The following is an 18,741-nucleotide window of genomic DNA, read 5'->3' on the forward strand; positions in this document are numbered from 1 at the left end:
CTTGATATCACAGAATGGATGGCTTTTGTGGGGTCATATTTCTTTAGCTGTTGTTTATTGTATTTTTTCACTGGCAATTAGGCATCTGGGTTTGGAACATAGATTAACAAGAATGGGCTGAGTCTAAGTGTAAGAGCTAGTCAGTGGTAGGCCTGAGTTAATGGCCATACAGTTATAATTAATATAAGCTTCTGTGTGTTTACTTGGGGGACACAAGTGTGAGAGGTTTGTCCCTACCACCAGCAGGCTGGGGCACACACAAAAAATTTTCTGACTACACACCTGAGCAGTTGAAGTCTGATAAAGCTGGTGTGGCTTAAATTTAGAATTCTTTAAAGGCTTACTTGACAGTTTTACTTCAATTGAACAAGTAGATTACAATTTTATTTTCATTGCCCTAGAAAAACAAGAATAAACTTGCAGCCCAAGGCGTATCATGAGGTACTCATGGCAGACATTAGGAAGGGGATGTCTAAAGAGTTAGTGTCCTTCTTGACATGATAGTAAGGCAGAGTGAACAAGGCTACACACAACCTCAGTGTTCTTCATGGCTGAAGTACAAAAAGTAAATAATTGTAGAACCTTAAATGTTGATTCATTTCCTCCCATAGATCAGCAGGAGTGTATCCCTTGTGCACTTCAAGAGTATTCAAATCCTGAAAGAAACAACTGCCTTCCCAAGTCAGTGACATTCTTGTCCTTTGAGGATTCTCTGGGCAAGGCTCTGGCCTGCTCAGCTCTGTGCTTCTCTGTCAGCACAGCTGTAGTTTTGGGGATCTTTCTCAAACACCAAGACTCACCGATTGTTAAGGCCAATAACCGGACGCTCAGCTTCATCCTGCTCATCTCACTCCTCCTCTGCTTTCTATGTTCCTTTCTCTTCATTGGCCACCCAAGCACAGCCTCCTGCATATTGCAGCAAATTGCATTTGCACTTGTGCTCACTCTGGCTCTTTCTACTGTTTTGACCAAAACTATAACTGTAATTCTGGCCTTTAGAGCCCTGAAGCCAGGAAGGACAATGAGAAGGCTGCTTGTCTCAGGCATCCATAACTCTGTCATCCCCATCTGTGTCCTGATCCAGCTTATTCTTCTTGGAGTCTGGCTGGGAACCTCCCCTCCCTATATTGAGGCAGATGCACACTCTGAACAGAGTCACATCATCATTTTATGTAACAAGGGCTCACTTACTGCTTTCTACTGTGTGCTGGGATACTTGGGGATCCTGGCCCTAGGGAGCTTCACTCTGACTTTCTTGGCCAGGAACCTGCCTGACACATTCAATGAAGCCAAGTTCCTGACATTCAGCATGCTGGTGTTCTGCAGTGTCTGGGTCACCTTTCTCCCTGTCTACCACAGCACGAAGGACAAGGCCATGGTGGCTGTGGAGGTCTTCTCCATCTTGGCCTCCAGTGCAGGGCTGCTAGGATGCATCTTTTTCCCAAAGTGCTACATTATTCTTGTTAAACCTGATGAGAACTCTTTGAAATATTTTAAGAACAAAACACAATCTAGAAAAAAATTGATTGTTTTGATGAATTGAGTCTTTATCATAAAATCTTTTAATTTAGTATAGTAATAATTGAACTTACTTAACTTTTCAGTAAGATTTTCTGAAATATATATTTAAACAAAATAGAAGAGCCCCTCACTGTGTCTCACATACAGACAACCTATTTTCACATAGAAACTACTGCTGAAAAGTTACTTTATTTAGCTATTCTTGTTACTTCTAAATTTGTGGGCAATAGACAATATTCAAAATTCAATTACAGTCAAGAGAACAGCGCCCTGCTACACCAGTGAAAACCAGAGCCATAAGCCCACCCTACACCAATTGGGAACAGGTAAAGCCCTATCTCTGGACTGGGCAGACCAGGTCCCAACATCCCAGGCCCTGGGGGGAACACCCTGTGCACTTTCCCCAAGCAATTGGAGCCCCAGGGACTAGCCAGCTGCCCCTTACCCCACGTCCTTGCCAAGAAAACATTCTTCCATGACACCAGTGAAAAACAGAGACATAAGCCCACCCTGCACCAATTGGGAAAAGAAAACAGGTTCCACCCTGCACCCATTGTGAATAGCTGCTCCTTGAGACAGAGCCCACTGGTGCCCATTGATCTAAGTTCTGCTCCCTGAGACACAGAATCCATCAGCACATATTGGACCAAAGAGCCTGGATTAGATCAAGACCTCCCATTAGACCAAAAGTATCAATTGAACCAAAAGAGTCTCTCTCAGAAACAGACAGCACTTGCATGGAATGCAGGAAGGGATGGGTAGACACCAGTGCAAAAATACAGTCAACAGCATAAAAACCAATATGACACCATCAGAACCTAGTGGTGCTACATCAGCAAGACCTGAACATCCCAAACCAGAAGAAGCAGAAGTAATAGGCCTTTAAAATGACTTTAAGAAGATAATAGAGTCCTTTAAAGATGAAATGAATACTACCCTTAAAGAATTTGAAGAAAAGACAAACAAATAATTGGAAGAAATCAGTAAATCCCTTAAAGAAAGCCAAGAAAAGCAATTAAACAGGTGAATGAAAATGTCCAAGATTTGAAAACTGAAATAGAGATAATAAAGAAGACACAAACTGAGGGAAGGCTGGAAATGGAATATCTGAGTAAACAAACAGGAACTATAGATGCAACCATCGCTAACAGAATGCAAGAGATGGAAGAGAGAATCTCTGGCATTGAAGATACAATAGAGGAAATAGATTCATCAGTCAAAGAAAACACTAAAGTCAAAAACGTCTTAACATAACACTTCCAGGAAATCTTGGACACCATGAAAAGATCAAACCTAAGAATAACAGGGATAGAAGGAGAAGAACACTAACTCAAAGGCAGAGAAAATATATTCAACAACGTCATAGAAGAAAACTTTCCCAACTTAAAAATGAAATGCCTATGAAGGTACAAGAAGCTTACAGAACACCAAATAGACTGGATCTTAAAAAATAATCCCTTGCTGCATAATAATCAAACCACTAAATATATATATTAAAGAAAAAATATTAAGAGCTGCAAAGGAAAAGGGTCAAGTAACATATAAAGTCAGGCCCATCAGAATAACACCTGACTTCTCAATGGAGACTCTGAAAGCCAGAATGTCCTGGCCAGACCTTAGTCAGACACTAAGAGACCATGAATACCAACCCAGACAATTATATCCAGCAAAACTCTCAATCACTATAGGTGGAACAAACAAAATATTCCATGATAAAACCAGATTTAAACAATACCTATCCACATATCCAGCCCTACAGAAAGCACTAGAAGGAAAAATCCAAGCTAAGGAAGTTAGATGCAACCATGAAAATACAGCCATTAGATAATCACACACCAAAAAATACCAAAAAAGAGAAACACACAACAATTACCAACAAAACATAACAGGAAATAACAATTACTGTTATTAATATACATTAATATCAGTGGTCTCAATTCACCAATAAAAAGACACAGGCTGACATTCGGATACAAAAATAGGATCCATTCTTCTGCTGCATACAAGAAACATACCTCAACTTTAAAGACAGACACTACCATAGAGTAAAAGCCTGGGAAAAGACTTTCCAATAAAATGGACTTAAGAAGCAAGCTGGTGTAGCTATCGTAATATCCAGGAAAATAGACTTCAAACTAAAATCAATCAAAAGAGATCAGGAGGACATTACATACTTATCAAAGGGAAAATCAACCAAGATGAAGTCTTAATTCTGAACATTTATGCCCCAAATACAAGAACACCCACATATGTAAAAGAAACATTACTAAAGGTTAAATCGCACATCAAGCCCCACACATTAATAGTGGGAGATTTCAACACCCCAACTTACCACTGGGTGAATCTGCCAGATTGAAACTTAACAGAGAAATAAGGGACCTAACAGAAGTTATGATTCAAATGGACTTAATAGATATATACAGAACATTTCACTGAAACACAAAAGAATATACCTTCTTCTCAACACCCCATGGAACCTTCTCTGTAATCAACCACATGATTTATCACAAAGCAAATCTGAATGGATGGAAAAAATTGGAATAGACTCCTGTATCCTATTGGGCCACCACGGCTTAAAGTTAGATTTCAACAACAACAAAATTTACAGAAAGCTCATGGAAACTGGACAGTGCCCAAGTGAATCACCAATGAGTCAAAGAAGAAATAAAGAAAGAAATTAAGATTTCCTAGAATTCAATGAAAATGAAAGTACTTCATACCCAAACTTATGGAACACTATGAAAGCAGGGCTAAGAGGAAAATTCATAGCTCTAAATGCCCACATAAAGAAGATGGAGAAATCTAACACTCATGACTTAACAGCACATCTGAAAGCTCTAGAACAAAAAGAAGCAAACTTCACCCAGAAGGCATTGATTCCAGAAAATAATCAAATTGAGGGCTAATATCAATGACATAGAAACAAAGAAAAAGATACAAACAATAAATAAAACAAAGAGTTGGTTCTTTGAAAAAATCAAGAAGATAGATAAGCCCTTATCCAAATTAACCATAAGGCAGAAAGAGAGCATCTAAATCAACAAAATCAGAAATGAAAAGGGAAACATAACAACAGACAATGAGGAAATCCAGAGAATCACCAGGTCATACTTCAAACACCTGTACTCCACAAAAATTGGAAAATCTGAAAGAAATGGAAATAGGTACCATATACCAAAGTTAAGTCAAGACCAGATAAACAATTTAAATGGGCCAATAACCCCTAAGGAAATAGAAAGAGTCATTAAAAGTCTCCAACCAACCACAGTCGAGGACCAGATAGTTTCATCACAGAATTCTACCAGAATTTCAAAGAAGGGCTAATTCCAATATTCTTCAAATTGTTCTATACAATAGAAACAGAAGGAACATTACCAAACACTTTTTATGAGGCTACAGTTGTCCTGAAATGCAAACCACACAAAAATGCAACAAAGAAAAAGAATTACAGACCAATCTCTCTCATGATATTGATGCAAAAATACTGAATATAATATTGGCAAACCAAATCCAAGAACACATCAAAACAATTATTCACCATGACCAAGTAGGCTTCACCCCAGGGATGCAAGGATGATTCAACATACAAAAATTTGTCCATGTAATACACCACATAAACAAACTGAAAGAAAAAAACCATATGATCATCTCAGATTCCAAAAAAGCCTTTGACAAAATGTAACACCCCTTCATGATAAAGTTCTTGGAGAGATCAGGAATAAAAGGAACATACCTAAACATAATAAAGGCATTTTACAACAAGCTGACCTCCAAGATCAAATTAAATGGAGAGAAACTCAAAGTGATTGCACTAAAATCAGGAACAAGACAAAACTGTTCACTCTCCCCATATTTATTCAATATAGTACTTGAAGTTCTAGCTAGAGCAATAAGACAACAAAAGGAGATCAAACGGATAGAGATTGGAAAGGAAGAAATCAAATTTTCACTATTTGCAGATGATATGATAGTGTACATAAGCGACCCCAAAAATTCCACCAGTGAATTCCTACAGCTGATAAACATTTTCAGTAATGTGGCAGAATACAAGATTAACTCAAATATATCTGAAAGAATACAAAGCAGCCATACTATGAACTATCTATCTAAAAATACCTATAATACATGTTACTTTGGGTATAAATATACAAATGCAGTTTAAATGGAAAACCTACAACCATCACTTTAAAAAATAGGCTAATGTTAAACAAAAATATCATTATACCCACATATAAATATAGTTTCTCACTCACCAAAGAAAAATTTCTTTGCAACAATTTGTGGGAGAAAACCATAACTAATCAAATGGGAGAATTCTGGAGCCTAGTCATGTCTGACACATCTACAAAACAATTCCCACATCTAAGGCTTAGAGAAGATGCAGAACAGGGGGCTAAAAGACTGTAAAAGGCAGAGGATCAGAGTTTTTTTTGCTGAGATTGTGTATCCCAGTATCAGGAGCTAATCTCTTATGTCTTACCAATGTGATGCATAAACATAAACTGAACAAGGAAAATGCTAATAGACATTACAAAGTAGTTCAGGAAGAAACTTTAAGGCACAAACCTCACACACAAAAAAATCTACATTGAATGAATAAAGGCTGAAAGTGGGAAAAATAGTCTTCCCTTGGAAAAAAGCACACATATCAGTTATCCAATACCAAATGGTCAGCACTGAAAACATACATACAAATAACCTAAAGACTGAACAAGTTATATAGAGAGTATGTACACATACATATATGCCTGTAATAACAATGAAGAAGAGACCATAGATTTGAAATAGTCAGGAAAGCTTTTTGTGAAAGTTTAGATGAAGAAATGTAAGGCAGAAAATGATGTAACTATATTATAACTTAAAAAAAAGAAAAAGTATTCAGTTGTTTAATAAATGAAATTTGCAGAAAATTGCATAAAACTAGAAGAAAATATTGAATGAACTAACCTAGACCCATTATATAAACCTTGACCATTCTCTCTCTTCTGAGGTTTCTAACTCCTAATCTGAACACATATGTGCCTTTTTATGAAGGCTTTTGCCATGTTTTAGTGTATCTTGTTTTGTCCTGTTGGAATTTTTGACTCTTATAGGCACAGTCTTTTCTGAAGAAGAAATGAAGGGAGTAGATCTGAGGGAGAGGATAGGTTGGGATGAGCTGGGAGCAGTGGCGAGAGGGGAAGCTGTGGTCTGAATATATTGTATGAGAGAGGACTTCATTTTCAATAAAAACAAAGATAATACAGAGCAAAAATAAAAAAATACAGCAAATAGAACAATATATTGCTCTTTCTGCTATTCATTTTATAGAAAGCAAGAATCTATATTTTTATATTCAGTGATATATAAGATTCCAAAGGAGCAAAGATACCATGCATCTTATACAAGTGTGAACCACAGAAAATATCAGCATGACAAAATAACCTGAAAGCTGCTATAGAGGCATGTAGATCATGCTGATAGCCAATGATTGTCTACTTAGACTTAAGATCTGATCAACAAGAAGTAAACCAAAACTGGTAATGTAAACCTAAATACTACCCATGGCTAATGAACCTATGGATGTTGGAAGGTCTCCTACAAGTCTCATTTTACTAAATCAGCATAATCCCTAACTATACTCTAAATCTTTGTTGTTTTCACCAAAGAAATGTAAACATAGCAGTTTAAGATGCTCAATAAAGACACATCCAGAAAGGAAAACATCTCTAAACAGGTTACAGTGTGTTTAAAAAAAACAGTGAAGGGTTCAAAAGAAAAGAAAATGGGTACAGACAGTCAAAGGAAAAATAGTTCATAAATAATAAAATAAGTTTTTAAAAGAAAATAAAATAATATAAAACCATAAGCCATGTATAGAGAGAAAATATACAGAGATTCTGGATCCTATGTAGTGTTTTGTTGGCTTTAAATTTTTTGATTGCTGAGGCATGAACAATAGCTGCTGAGAGACATTGGATTATGGAAACTGCAAAACTGAACCAATTTATATATTTTATAAATGTGTCAACTTCAAAATGGAAGTAAAAAATATGTTGCATTGGGGAAGAGGTTATGCTTTTGTTTCCACAGAAAACAAAAGTCTGTGGATTCATTGAAAATTAATAGAGATTACATTTCATCAGGGGACATTCTTTGAGAATCCTAGTTAGAGACATCAGGAAATAAACCTAAAAAACCCAACACACTGATGATATTTTACCTGCTTAAATATAAAACAAAAAATCATTTTTGCCTGCTTTGTGCACACTGCACATTCTATACTTTTGTTAATGTAGATATATATGTTACCTTTGAAAGTTTGTGTGTTTTGAGAACAAGGGGATCTTGAAATAAAAATGGGTGGTCCAGGTGATCCATTCTTTTGTAATACCTCTCTTGCGGTTTCCTCAGAGTACTGCAACCAGAACAGCTTCGAGGCTGCTGGCTGTGATTGTCCAGACTCACAGACTATTCTAACTAGGACTTGAGCATTATCCTAATTTTCTCAGGGTCCTCCAAAGAGGCCATCACCCCAAGACAACAGGATGCAGTACAGAGAATATGATGCCAACATTCCCAAGAGGTAGGGTGGGTGTTTTTTGGCCATTCAATGGGTTATGGATGTTTGTCACCATTTGGGGAGTTAGTTACATATTGCTGATGTACATGGCCAGGCAAAAAGCTAAACAAAGGAGATTAGATTCAGGAATCTCTTTCTGCAGTTAAAGAGGGAATATAGTATAGAAATCATGGGATAAAAGGATGGATTTTTGAGTCTACTTTTGAAAATGTCTAGTCTCAAATATTTCATATTGTTATGAATTTTTGTATATTAATACAAATTTAAGGTTGTTTTTGTTATACTGTATCTATACTTCATGTTTCTACTATATTGTTAAAGATATTTTTGTTTATTGATATGAATTAACATTATTTTTATCATAATGTATATGTTTCTATTCTTGTACTATACATATGCAGCTCATTTGTAATAGTAATGTAAAGTTTTCATCATTGAAATATATTTAACCTAATAAAGTAATATGGGTTAATAATACTCTATAAAAATCAAATTTATAAAATGATGGTATGTATGTTTCAAGTTGATACAGAAATATATTTTAGGTAGATAGGTGATCTTCAAACACTTCAATGACCTACCGAATATGGATGGCATTTGAAATGTTTTAATAACATAAGAATTTTTTTTGACAGTGAGACATGTCTGCTCCTGTCAGCATCAATTTACTGCAGAAAAGGATCATGGATATTGAAGAACCTCCATATGTAGTTTGCTTTCTTTATGGCAAAGCTAGCCATTTGAATAAGAAACTGCCCTTGACTCAACTGCTGACAGTGCACTGTCCAAACTGGATAAGCTGTATACAAAGGAAAGTGTAAGCCAAACTTTGTCAAGACAAGGAAGGAGAATCCTCCAAAATTCCTGCTTTACAGAAAAGTCTGTGACATGTGCTAGCCCTGTAGGCCAAAGATGAATTACACAACTTTACAGAGGAAACTTGGGTGACTGACTAGGCAGCCAGCTGTTTCTGTCATTTCTCTAAGTTTTGGAAGTTGATTTCTCTACACTTCCTGTTTAGTCAATTAATATTCTATCCTTTTTGAGTCTATAATATAGATAGTTGTAGTTTTACAATTTTCTTTGTTACTAAATTCAGAAAAGAAACTTACACAAGAGGCATAAAGTTTATAAGGTTGAGAAACATAAAAGCTTAAACTGTTTTTCCAAAAGGATGTTTTAAGGTCTGAAAAGATATTCTTAGGATGGTAACACAAGTTATGACAAAAATGGTTTAGGTATAAAACTGGACTAAGATAGGACACTGAGTCCAGACATGTGTCAGTGTTGTCCCTGACTGGAGGCCTAGAGAGGCCATTGTGTGAAGCTTTGAAGTTTGAGCCTGGATTGCGTTGGAGGCTCTATGATGTTGGGGATGCCAGAGCCTTGCAATACCTGCCTAGGGGAGCTGATAACAGGGAGTGCAAATGGCCCAAGAGAAAGAAGTGTGTTGCAGTCAACAAAGTTGAACATGGTTGCTGATCTGAAGAGCTTTCTGACATCAGACCTAGAAATGCAGAGTTTGGAGTTTGCTCAGCCAGTTTTTGATCTTGCTTTGGTCCAATATTTCCTCATTGTGCTCCCTTCTCTACATTTTGGAATGGTAATGTATATCCTGTGCCATCATTTCATGATGGAAGTATATTATCTGACTTTGTATTTTGATTTTTACAGGTGATTAGAGTTAAGATATTAAATAAATCTCAGAAGAGACTTTGAAGTTCAGACTTTTTAATGAGTTTGGTAGTGTTACTGACTATGGGGACTTTTGACGTTGGACTGAAAGTATTTTGCATTAATTTGTTACAATTTTTGAGGCCAGTGAGTAGAATGTGATGGTTTAAAAGAAAATGGCTCCCAAAGGGAAGGGTGTTGGAGCCCATTTTCAGGTTTCCTAGGGATTTTACCATGTAGGTCTGTATAGAGGGGATGATTGGCCCACGAGCCTGACTGCAGGTGTTTGAGATGGTCTGCACTTGGCTGTGCTAGGGAGAGGTCTTGTGCTCCACCCCTTAGCATTCCCTTAAATACCGTAGGTTAGAGACATTCAAGGCCCTATGGATTAGGATCAAGGCCCTATGAGGCTATCCTGCATTTTTCTCTGTTTCTCTCCTCTCTATCCTTCTAACTAATATTTCCTGTTGCTCCTACTCAAGAGTACTCTGGGGGAAATGTGGGGGTGATGGATGGACCACCACAGATGTAACCATTGAACAGGGATTAAGACAAACAGAAATATCCAAAGTGCTTGGTGAAAGCAAGAGTTAGGCCCTACCAGGTAAAGAGGGTCTGACTTTGTTTTGTAGTGAAAAAAGTTAAATAGGGCAGGGGGTGTTATCCTCAAGAGAAAAAGAAAAAGTGGCCTGGAAATATGTTCGAGTATAAGGCTGCAGCATAGAATCCTCTCTCTCTCTCTCTCTCTCTCTCTCTCTCTCTCTCTCTCTCTCTCTCTTAATTTCTATGTATGAAATATAAGGAAGGTAGAGTGTAGCAATACAGTGCAGGAAGAAACAGAGTAAGGCAGTGTAGAAAAAATTTAGAAAAATAGCATAAGAAAACCTTATAATATATTAAGCTACAAGACTGAGAAACCAATCTTTAATTTTCTAATTTTAGGGCTATGAACACAAACTGGGAAGAAAAATGTTTTTCTTTGAGCTTAACAGGCAGAAAAAAGCTCTTCTTTAAGCTTATTAGGCAGAAAAGAGATTCCTATTGGTAGCTGTTGTTCTCTAGTGGCAGGAGAAAGTAATTCTCCCAGAGGTAAAAAACGTGGTTGAAATAAACCAAAGTTTAGAAGTCTTGGGAAAAATTGGCCTCTCTCAAACTAAAAACTTTCTAGGAAAAATCTTGGTTGTGTTTCTCTCAAGCTAAAAGCATTATTTAAAAAACTTAATATCTGTCTAAAAAATTGAAAAGCTTTCAGAACGTTCTCAGTTTCTCTTTCTGTAAGGACAAAAAATAAGAATCACCTGGAGATATTAGTGCAGGAACTCTCCTGTGGTTCACTCTAAGAAAAAAACAACAAACTTCTTAGAACAGGGCATATCCTCTCTGCTAAGTTCTGACTCTTCTAGCCAGTAAAGGGTGATCAAAAATCCCTCCACAATTAGAACCTAACCAAAGATGCTCGAGAAAGTGCAGGGCAGCTTGATGAAGTTCTTGGCTTGGAGAAAGCAATAAAGCTGAGCCCTGTCTGCAGCAGCAGTAGAGGCAGCATCAGAAACTCCATCTTGGGGGAAGAGCTGAACCAGGACAGAATGAAGAACTATCCAGGAGTAAAACTCTTTTCTATCAGAGAAAGGACCTTTCTGAGAAAAGCTTTGTTTCAAGCACTATTGGTTTCCCCCACTGACTCCCAGTTTGGTGAGGGAGTGAAGCCCTCAGGGGTTGTTGCCTCTGTGAATAAGCCACTGTCTGAGAATGGACAGACAGATGAACACAAACCACTGGGGAACTAATCCAGGGGAAAGGTCTGATTAGGGAAGTACACCTGTCCTAATGTGAGCTTAGAGATTACAAAAACCTCCCTTGATGAAAAGCATAAGCTTGATTTATGAACACAAATTACACAGTCCCTGAAAACAGAAGCAGAGTAAAGCTCCTACCTCCAGAGGCAGATAACAGAGGAACAGAAGTGCAGCCTGAGGCATCTGTAGCTCTGTTTCTGGGAGGAAGGAACCAGCAGGACTAGATAAAGATCTTTCAGGGAAAGTCTCTCTGAAGGAGCTGCAGGAAAGCTCTGCTTTAATTGCTTTAGTTCCTTTTCACTGACTGGCTGAGGCAAATGAACAAGCTCAGAGAGAATTTTGGTATTAGGGATGCTCCCCTCTTTTGCACACTAACGGGGCATGTGTGAATCTGATCTGGGGCCAATATCAGATGAAAGAAAAACACCTAGCTAGGGCAGCTCAGGAAGAACAGATATCTCTCCATCTCCCATGTTGAAAAATTGGAAAACAAAACAAAACAAAATTTGATGCACACCTCCCAGGCTAGAATCATGAAAACAAGCCTGGTAAAAGGGGACCAGAAGTTGACTCCCAGAGCCAAAAAGATTTGTGGGTAATGGAGTCTGAAAGGTAACTCACAACAGTAGGCTGATGCTGTGAGATGTTCTGTATGTCCTGTGGGAGCCTGTTCTCGGGTTCCTCGTGGCTTTACCCAGCAGGTCTGCATAGAGGATGATTAGGACCATGGGCCTGAGTGCAGGTGTCTCAGATGGTCTGCACTTGGCTGTGTTGGGGGATGGTCTGTATGGCAAATGTGTTGCTCTGATTGATCAATAAATAAAACCTGATTGGCTGTGGCTAGGCAGGAAGTATAGGTGGGACTAACAGAGAGGAGAAATAAAAGAACAGGAAGGCAGAAGGAGTCACTGCCAGGCACCCGCCAGGACAAGCAGCATGTGAAAATTCCTGTAAGCCATGAGCCATGGGGCAAGGTATAGATTTGTAGAAAAGGATTAATTTAAGCTATAAGAACAGTTAGTAAGAAGCTTGCCACGGCCATGAAGTTTGAAGCAATATAAGTCTCTATGTTGACTTGGTTGGGTCTGAGCAGCTGTGGGACTGGCGGGAGACAAAGATTTGTCCTGACTGTGAGCAAGGCAGGAAAACTCTAGCTATAGGCTGATATAAGAGAAATGCATTCTGGGAAAGGTAGTTTTTCCAATAATGATGGCAATTTTGCCCAGAAACACCTTTTCAACTCAAAATGAAGTTTCTTTCCCAAGCATTGCTAGAAAGCTTAGGTTTACTTTCCAAAAAGTTGAAAACAAATAAACATCTTGCCTCACAAGAGATAATTTTAAAGGAAAAAAAGCTTATGAGTTTGAGTTGTAATTAAGATTCCATAGAAACATGTACACCATTAAAAGAAGCTCATAGTAAACTTAAAATGCAGCTTTTAAAAAATTAAGAAGGAGGAAAATTGTCTTAAGAGTTTGTTGAATGTCAGCTCCTATGAAAATCTAAAAGGACTCTGAGCTTGGAGCTGCTCTGCCTTTGACTAGTAGCAGATCTGACATACAGGCTCCTTTGAGAAAATGCCTTATATTGCCTAATAGCTGCACAAGAAATTTTTGCTAAGAGCTTTACAGCAGTTCAATATGGTAATTTTACCCTCATCCCAAAGCCAAGCTTTCTGTAAAGCAACCCAAAAGTTCTGTTGTAACAGAAACATTTGTCTGAATTATGGCACAGGGAGCTGTTTTGAATTTGTGTAAAGGGACAGCCTCTAGTTAGAAACTGTTTGCTCCTGAGTGCATTCTCTTTCAGTTCAGGAACAGCTAAGAGAGCCTGGTGAGAAAGATGAGTAGGAAAAATAACTTTACACCAAGGATTACAGCCTTAACAATGACACTATGTTGTTCAAAGAGCTAAGTCACTTAGATGTATGATATGCCCCTTAGAAGGTTTTTCTTCTCATTCTTTTTGTGAGTTTGAAAAACTACTCTCTGTCTTGTTGGAAAATAATGTAAATGTTAAGAAATATTTTAGGTTTTTTCCAAGTTAGGTATTTGCTCATGGTAGCCCTATAGAAAGTTTTCTTACTAGTTCTTATGAATATAAGTTTGTAAAATAATTCTATAAAATTCCTTTAAGACATGTAGTGAGAATATAAATTTGAATGGTAGTCCTATAGAATTTCTTTAAGAACATAAACTTGTATGAATATAAGAAGTACATATGCTAAGATAGTCCTGTAGATTTTCCTTAAGAATATAAGCTTGTAAGAATATAAATAAGTATATGTTGAATGTGAGTTTGTGAAAAAGTGCTAATGCTGAATGTGAGTCTATAATTAATGTGTGTGTGGTGAAGGAACCTGGGACACAGAAAACAGCATCCATAACAGACTGTTGGCTGTCAATCTGAGTGGTTTCAGAAACGTCAGAAGCTGCTAAGAATGGCAGATGCCAGAGCCAGCACAACAGCCATGGCCAGGCATCCACAGCTGAGACCTGCAGAACATCAACACAGTATGGAAAAAACTAGCAGTGGAAACATTGCAGTTTCTATTTGATAGCTAAAAGAAAGTCTCTTTAGAGAGGACTTTCCACAACCAGCTCTCACGGAACTAATAGTTTTCACCCTGAAGGAAAAACTGCCATAAAATGCTCCTGTAACAAAAGTGTCTCTGGCCTGAGAATGAAAGCAGCAGAGATGCTTGTTTGAACTAAAATTGTTAACTGCAAAATGTTTTTGACTGTAAAATGTTTCTTCATATTTGGAAGTGGAATTATAGTACCAGAATTTATTTGAAATTTTTGAACTTACAAAAAAATGAAATAAAACTACAAAAAGATTTTGGTTATGGGTTTCTTCATATTTGGAAGGCTGGTACCATAATTTATTATTTGAATTTTTGGACTTAAGAAATGAGTTGGACAGTAATGATTTCATTACAATGGGACAGTTTGAATTTACTTATGCATATAGACTGTATCCATGGTGGTGACTTAGAAACAGTTTTATGGAATTATTTGTGTTACAAATGGAACTGCTAAAATGGAGAAAAATTATTATTATTATTATTAATATTGTTATTATTTATTATTAATTTTACCTAGGCTCAAGATTCAGTTTTGTGTATGCACATATGCTTTACTAACTGGGGTGATTCATGAATTGTTTTTTGTTAAAATGGAACTGTTTTGGTAAAAATGAAATTGGTTAAAAATGGAGAAGTTTGAGTTTTTTTCTTTTTTCTAAAAAACTATAAAGAAAAAGGGGAGTGTTAATATTCCTTAGTCTATTAAATTTCAAAACATTTTAGTGTTACCTGAGTGAATTAATGTTATGTTTTGTATAGCTCTATTAAGAAATTGTTTTTGTATGTAGGTTTATAAGAAAGTATTGATGAGTTTAGTGAGAATATTGCCTTTGAATGTATGTTTGTAGGAATTATAATGGTGTATAGTAATGTTCATGTTAGAATTATTATGTTAACCTATTGATATACTGCACCATGGTTTGTTGAAGTTAAGGAAGTATTTAAGTTTGATGTGAATACATCAGAAATTTCTCCTATGTTTTGTTATCAAGAAAATCAAATGGTTCTATTAAGAGTTTGTTTAAGGTGTAAGATTGAGAGAATTGTATCTATGTACAGCAATATTTATGTTAGAATTATGTTAACCTGTTAATGTCAATGATGACACTATGGGAGTTTTTAAGTCTGATACAGTTGCATCAGGAGTTTTTTTTTAATTTATTTATTTAAAGGGCTTGATGCAGCCTAAACTGCTGTAGTCATCTTAGACCCATTTCAAAAAAGAAATGCCATCTTTATCATCTTCTACTCCCATACTTGGAGGTATGACAGCTATGGAGATTCCTGTGAGCTCTCAATGGGTTTTTTATATATTAAGAAAGGGGGGACCTGTTGGAGCCCATTTTTAGGTTTCCTATTTTGACTTTACCCAGTAGGTCTGCATAGAGAGGATAATTAGACCATAGACTTGAGTGCAAGTATCTGAGATGGTGTGCACTTGGGTGTGGTGGTGGGAGGCATTTTGTTCCCCCCCCTTGGCATTCCTTTAAATACCCTAGTGCAGAAATAATCATCTCCTGATGGACTGGGATCCAGGCCCTATGAGGCTATCCTTCATTTCTCTCTGTTTCTCTTCCCTCTATCCTTCTAACTAATATTTCCTGTCTGCTCCTACTCAAGAGTACTCTGGGGGAAATGTGGGGGTGAGGGATGGCTCCCCACAGAGGGGCACTATTAGAAGGTATGGTTTTGTTGTTATGGGTGTGGCCATATTGGAGGAAGTGTGTCACTGTGGAGACAGGCTTTGAGTTCTCATACGTGCCCAATCAGTGAATCAGACCGCATCATGTTGTTTCTAAGTCAAGATGTAGTGACTCTCAGCTCCTGATCTAGCACCGTGTCTGCCTGCCTGTTGCCTTGCTTCTCACCCTGATGATAAAGAAGTAAACCTCTGAACTGTAAGAGAGCCACAAAAACTAAATGTTTTCCTTCATAAGTGTAATAGAAACCCTAACCAAGACAGAGAGAATTTAATATTACACAGTTATGAAGGAAAACAACACAAAATTCCTCAGTCAGTTAAAAATATTCACTGTATGCACTAAGTGAGTGATTCCACCATCATACATATGAAAACAACACATGACATGTGCTGGTCAAGGACACATCTCCATTCATGTTTACTGAAGCATAATTTAGAGTGCACACAATTAGAAATGACTTGATTGTCCTTCAACACATGAATGCAAGATATTGTATTATTTGATTTTTTTATGCAGAGAAAATATTTTTCTTTGGTTTTGAGATTGTAATACAATCATGCCTACTCTCACATCCATTTCCTCCCTCCAAATTTTCTCATACAGCCATTCATGGGCTCTTTGATTACCAGGAATTTTATCATCAGTTACTGTTGTTACATGCATCATGCATATATATATATATATATATATATATATATATATATGTATGTATATTCCTACATACATATAAGTACTATTCAACATTTCAAGAAAGGCAATCCTATTATTTTGAACATACAGATGAATACAGAGATTATGTTCAGGGACATGAGCTAGACACAAAAAAATCAAATGCTATCTGACCTCATTCAAAACTGAATCCTAAAGTCAATCCCCTGACCTTATTTTGGATGGTGACTGTGAGAGGCTGAATATCAGGGTGTTGAGGAATTGCTTGTCAAAGAACACATTTCAGTGACAAAAGAGGGGTAACTTAAAGAAAAACTTCAAGCTGTGTGCAGAACTACTACTACTGCTACTACTACTACTAAATATACAGTGTTGAATTGAAAAGTACTTTGTATATTTTTTAAGGATTCCAATAATCAAAATTTTGTAAGGTTATACATAAGAGACATCCATTTTTTAATTTATTGCATGATTTCTCCTTCCATTTATGTACTCAAATTCCCCAGTGTAGTCCTCATTGCTCCTTTGAAAATCCATGGCCTCTTTTTTTATAAATTGTTGCTACCTATCTAACTTATATACATATACAAAATTTGATTTGTCTTATACTATATAATAATTATCCATAATATATAACAGTATATCAATGGTATTTCTGATGAATAGCTTTACAAGAGAGAGGAAGAAGTGTATAAATCAAGTATGATTCTATTTCACTGTGAATTTTTAAAAATGTAGAGGGGAAAGGATGTACCAGAGTCTACTAATAGCAGAACACAGATTACTGCTTGTGAATCTTAATATTTTGAATGGTTGAGGTGGGAAATTATCTGTACTTGTCTGGAATGTCCTTACTCCTTTCTCCATCTTCATAATTATTTCTACAAGGAGGAGAAAGGAGACCAGGAAGTCAAGATAGATACAAGTTCATTGTGCTTCTGAATGACAGACAATAGAAACTGTCATCACCACTTCACCCTCTTGTGAAATCATTGTATGGAATATTACAAGTGCATGCTTTGTGGAGGCCAGCTATTGCTTTTTCTCAGTGTTTATATGTTTTATCTGTGTCTTCTAAAACAGCAATCTAAATCAAACAATCTGGATTGACAACCTACAATTCTGTCTCTGGCTATGGTGCTCTTCAAAGCCACTGTGGACCATTATGAAATCATAGAGGTGGGTGAAGAAGGAAAGAAACAAACATATTTTCCACCAGCATAGAGGATGCAGGTGCAGAGCCCCAGGACTAGGTGATCCCCAGAGCACATGTGTGAGAGGGGAATAGAATCAAGAAAAGCCAGCCCATTCAGGGCCACTCTAGTTACAGTTAGAGGAGAAGTTCAGCACTCTGTTTTACCCTCAGTTGTCTGGACTTTGCTTCTGTCTGTGCTTTTGTCTGGCATGAGAACCATAGACTATGTGCAGCCTGAGAGCCTGATGCAACATCAGGAGCCAGCTGTAGCATACAGAGTATTCTCTGACATTGTTGAGGTCTGAGCCTGTTCCATGACCTAAGTCAAATATCTCCTCCACAGCTCAGTCTAGTTGCAGGGCATTGTCTCTGTGTAGTGCAGACCCTGACATGTCCCTTCCTTTGCTTTGTCTCTTCCTACTCCTGCAGTCTTTGTTTACATTAGGTGAAATGGATCATCAGAGATGCTTTGATTACTGGAAGCCCAGCACCTACATGAAGGCTGACATAATCCTAGGTGCATTTGTCCCCATTTACATCACAATAGAAGGATTCTACAAAAGCCATATATTTTTTGAGATCAAACCGGATATATTGGATAATTTTCCGTAAGTAATTGTGTGACTGTGCTAAGGGTATTCTGGCTACACGACAGTGTGTGCTCCTCTGTGCACATTTAATTCCTTTGAGTATAATGAACTGTATACACAGAAATGTGAAACTCATTTGCAAACTTTTCTCCTTCATTATGAATCTTACAGACCTTTGCTTTCCTCTTGTTTATTTTTTAGTCAGGTAGAGATCAAAGAGGGAAAACAACTTTTGTGTCTGCCCATTCTGTGAGTCCACAGACAGTCTTACATTGTTTTCACACATTGAATCTAAAATGATAAGGAGAGGCTCCACCCTGTTCTCATATTTTTGAGAATCTAAATGCCTCCTGTCAGAATGTATCTTTCTTTCTACAGACCTGGATAGTTAGTGCTAAATCCCCATGTCCTTAGTACATGGTTTAGCATCTCCTCTCCCTAAGG

General features: G+C 37.2%; 1 protein-coding gene and 1 pseudogene across 2 annotated transcripts in view; both read left to right on the plus strand.

Moving 5' to 3' along the window:
• Nucleotides 1-1,660, plus strand: part of LOC143270531 (vomeronasal type-2 receptor 116-like) — a 38,207-nt pseudogene extending 36,547 nt beyond the window's left edge. The window contains exon 6 of the transcript XR_013047724.1: nt 612-1,660. The product of XR_013047724.1 is annotated as a vomeronasal type-2 receptor 116-like (transcript). The remainder of the gene's footprint in view (nt 1-611) is intronic.
• The window catches only part of LOC102916305 (vomeronasal type-2 receptor 116-like), a 92,436-nt gene that overhangs the window by 15,714 nt on the left and 57,981 nt on the right, over nt 1-18,741 (plus strand). Inside the window, exons 3-4 of the mRNA XM_076560379.1 lie at nt 17,596-17,691; nt 18,137-18,315. Coding sequence (XP_076416494.1) covers nt 17,647-17,691; nt 18,137-18,315 — 224 coding nt within the window. The 5' untranslated portion in view covers nt 17,596-17,646. The remainder of the gene's footprint in view (nt 1-17,595; nt 17,692-18,136; nt 18,316-18,741) is intronic.

Source organism: Peromyscus maniculatus, chromosome 23 (genome assembly GCF_049852395.1).
Source record: "Peromyscus maniculatus bairdii isolate BWxNUB_F1_BW_parent chromosome 23, HU_Pman_BW_mat_3.1, whole genome shotgun sequence".
Taxonomy (NCBI): domain Eukaryota; kingdom Metazoa; phylum Chordata; class Mammalia; order Rodentia; family Cricetidae; genus Peromyscus; species Peromyscus maniculatus.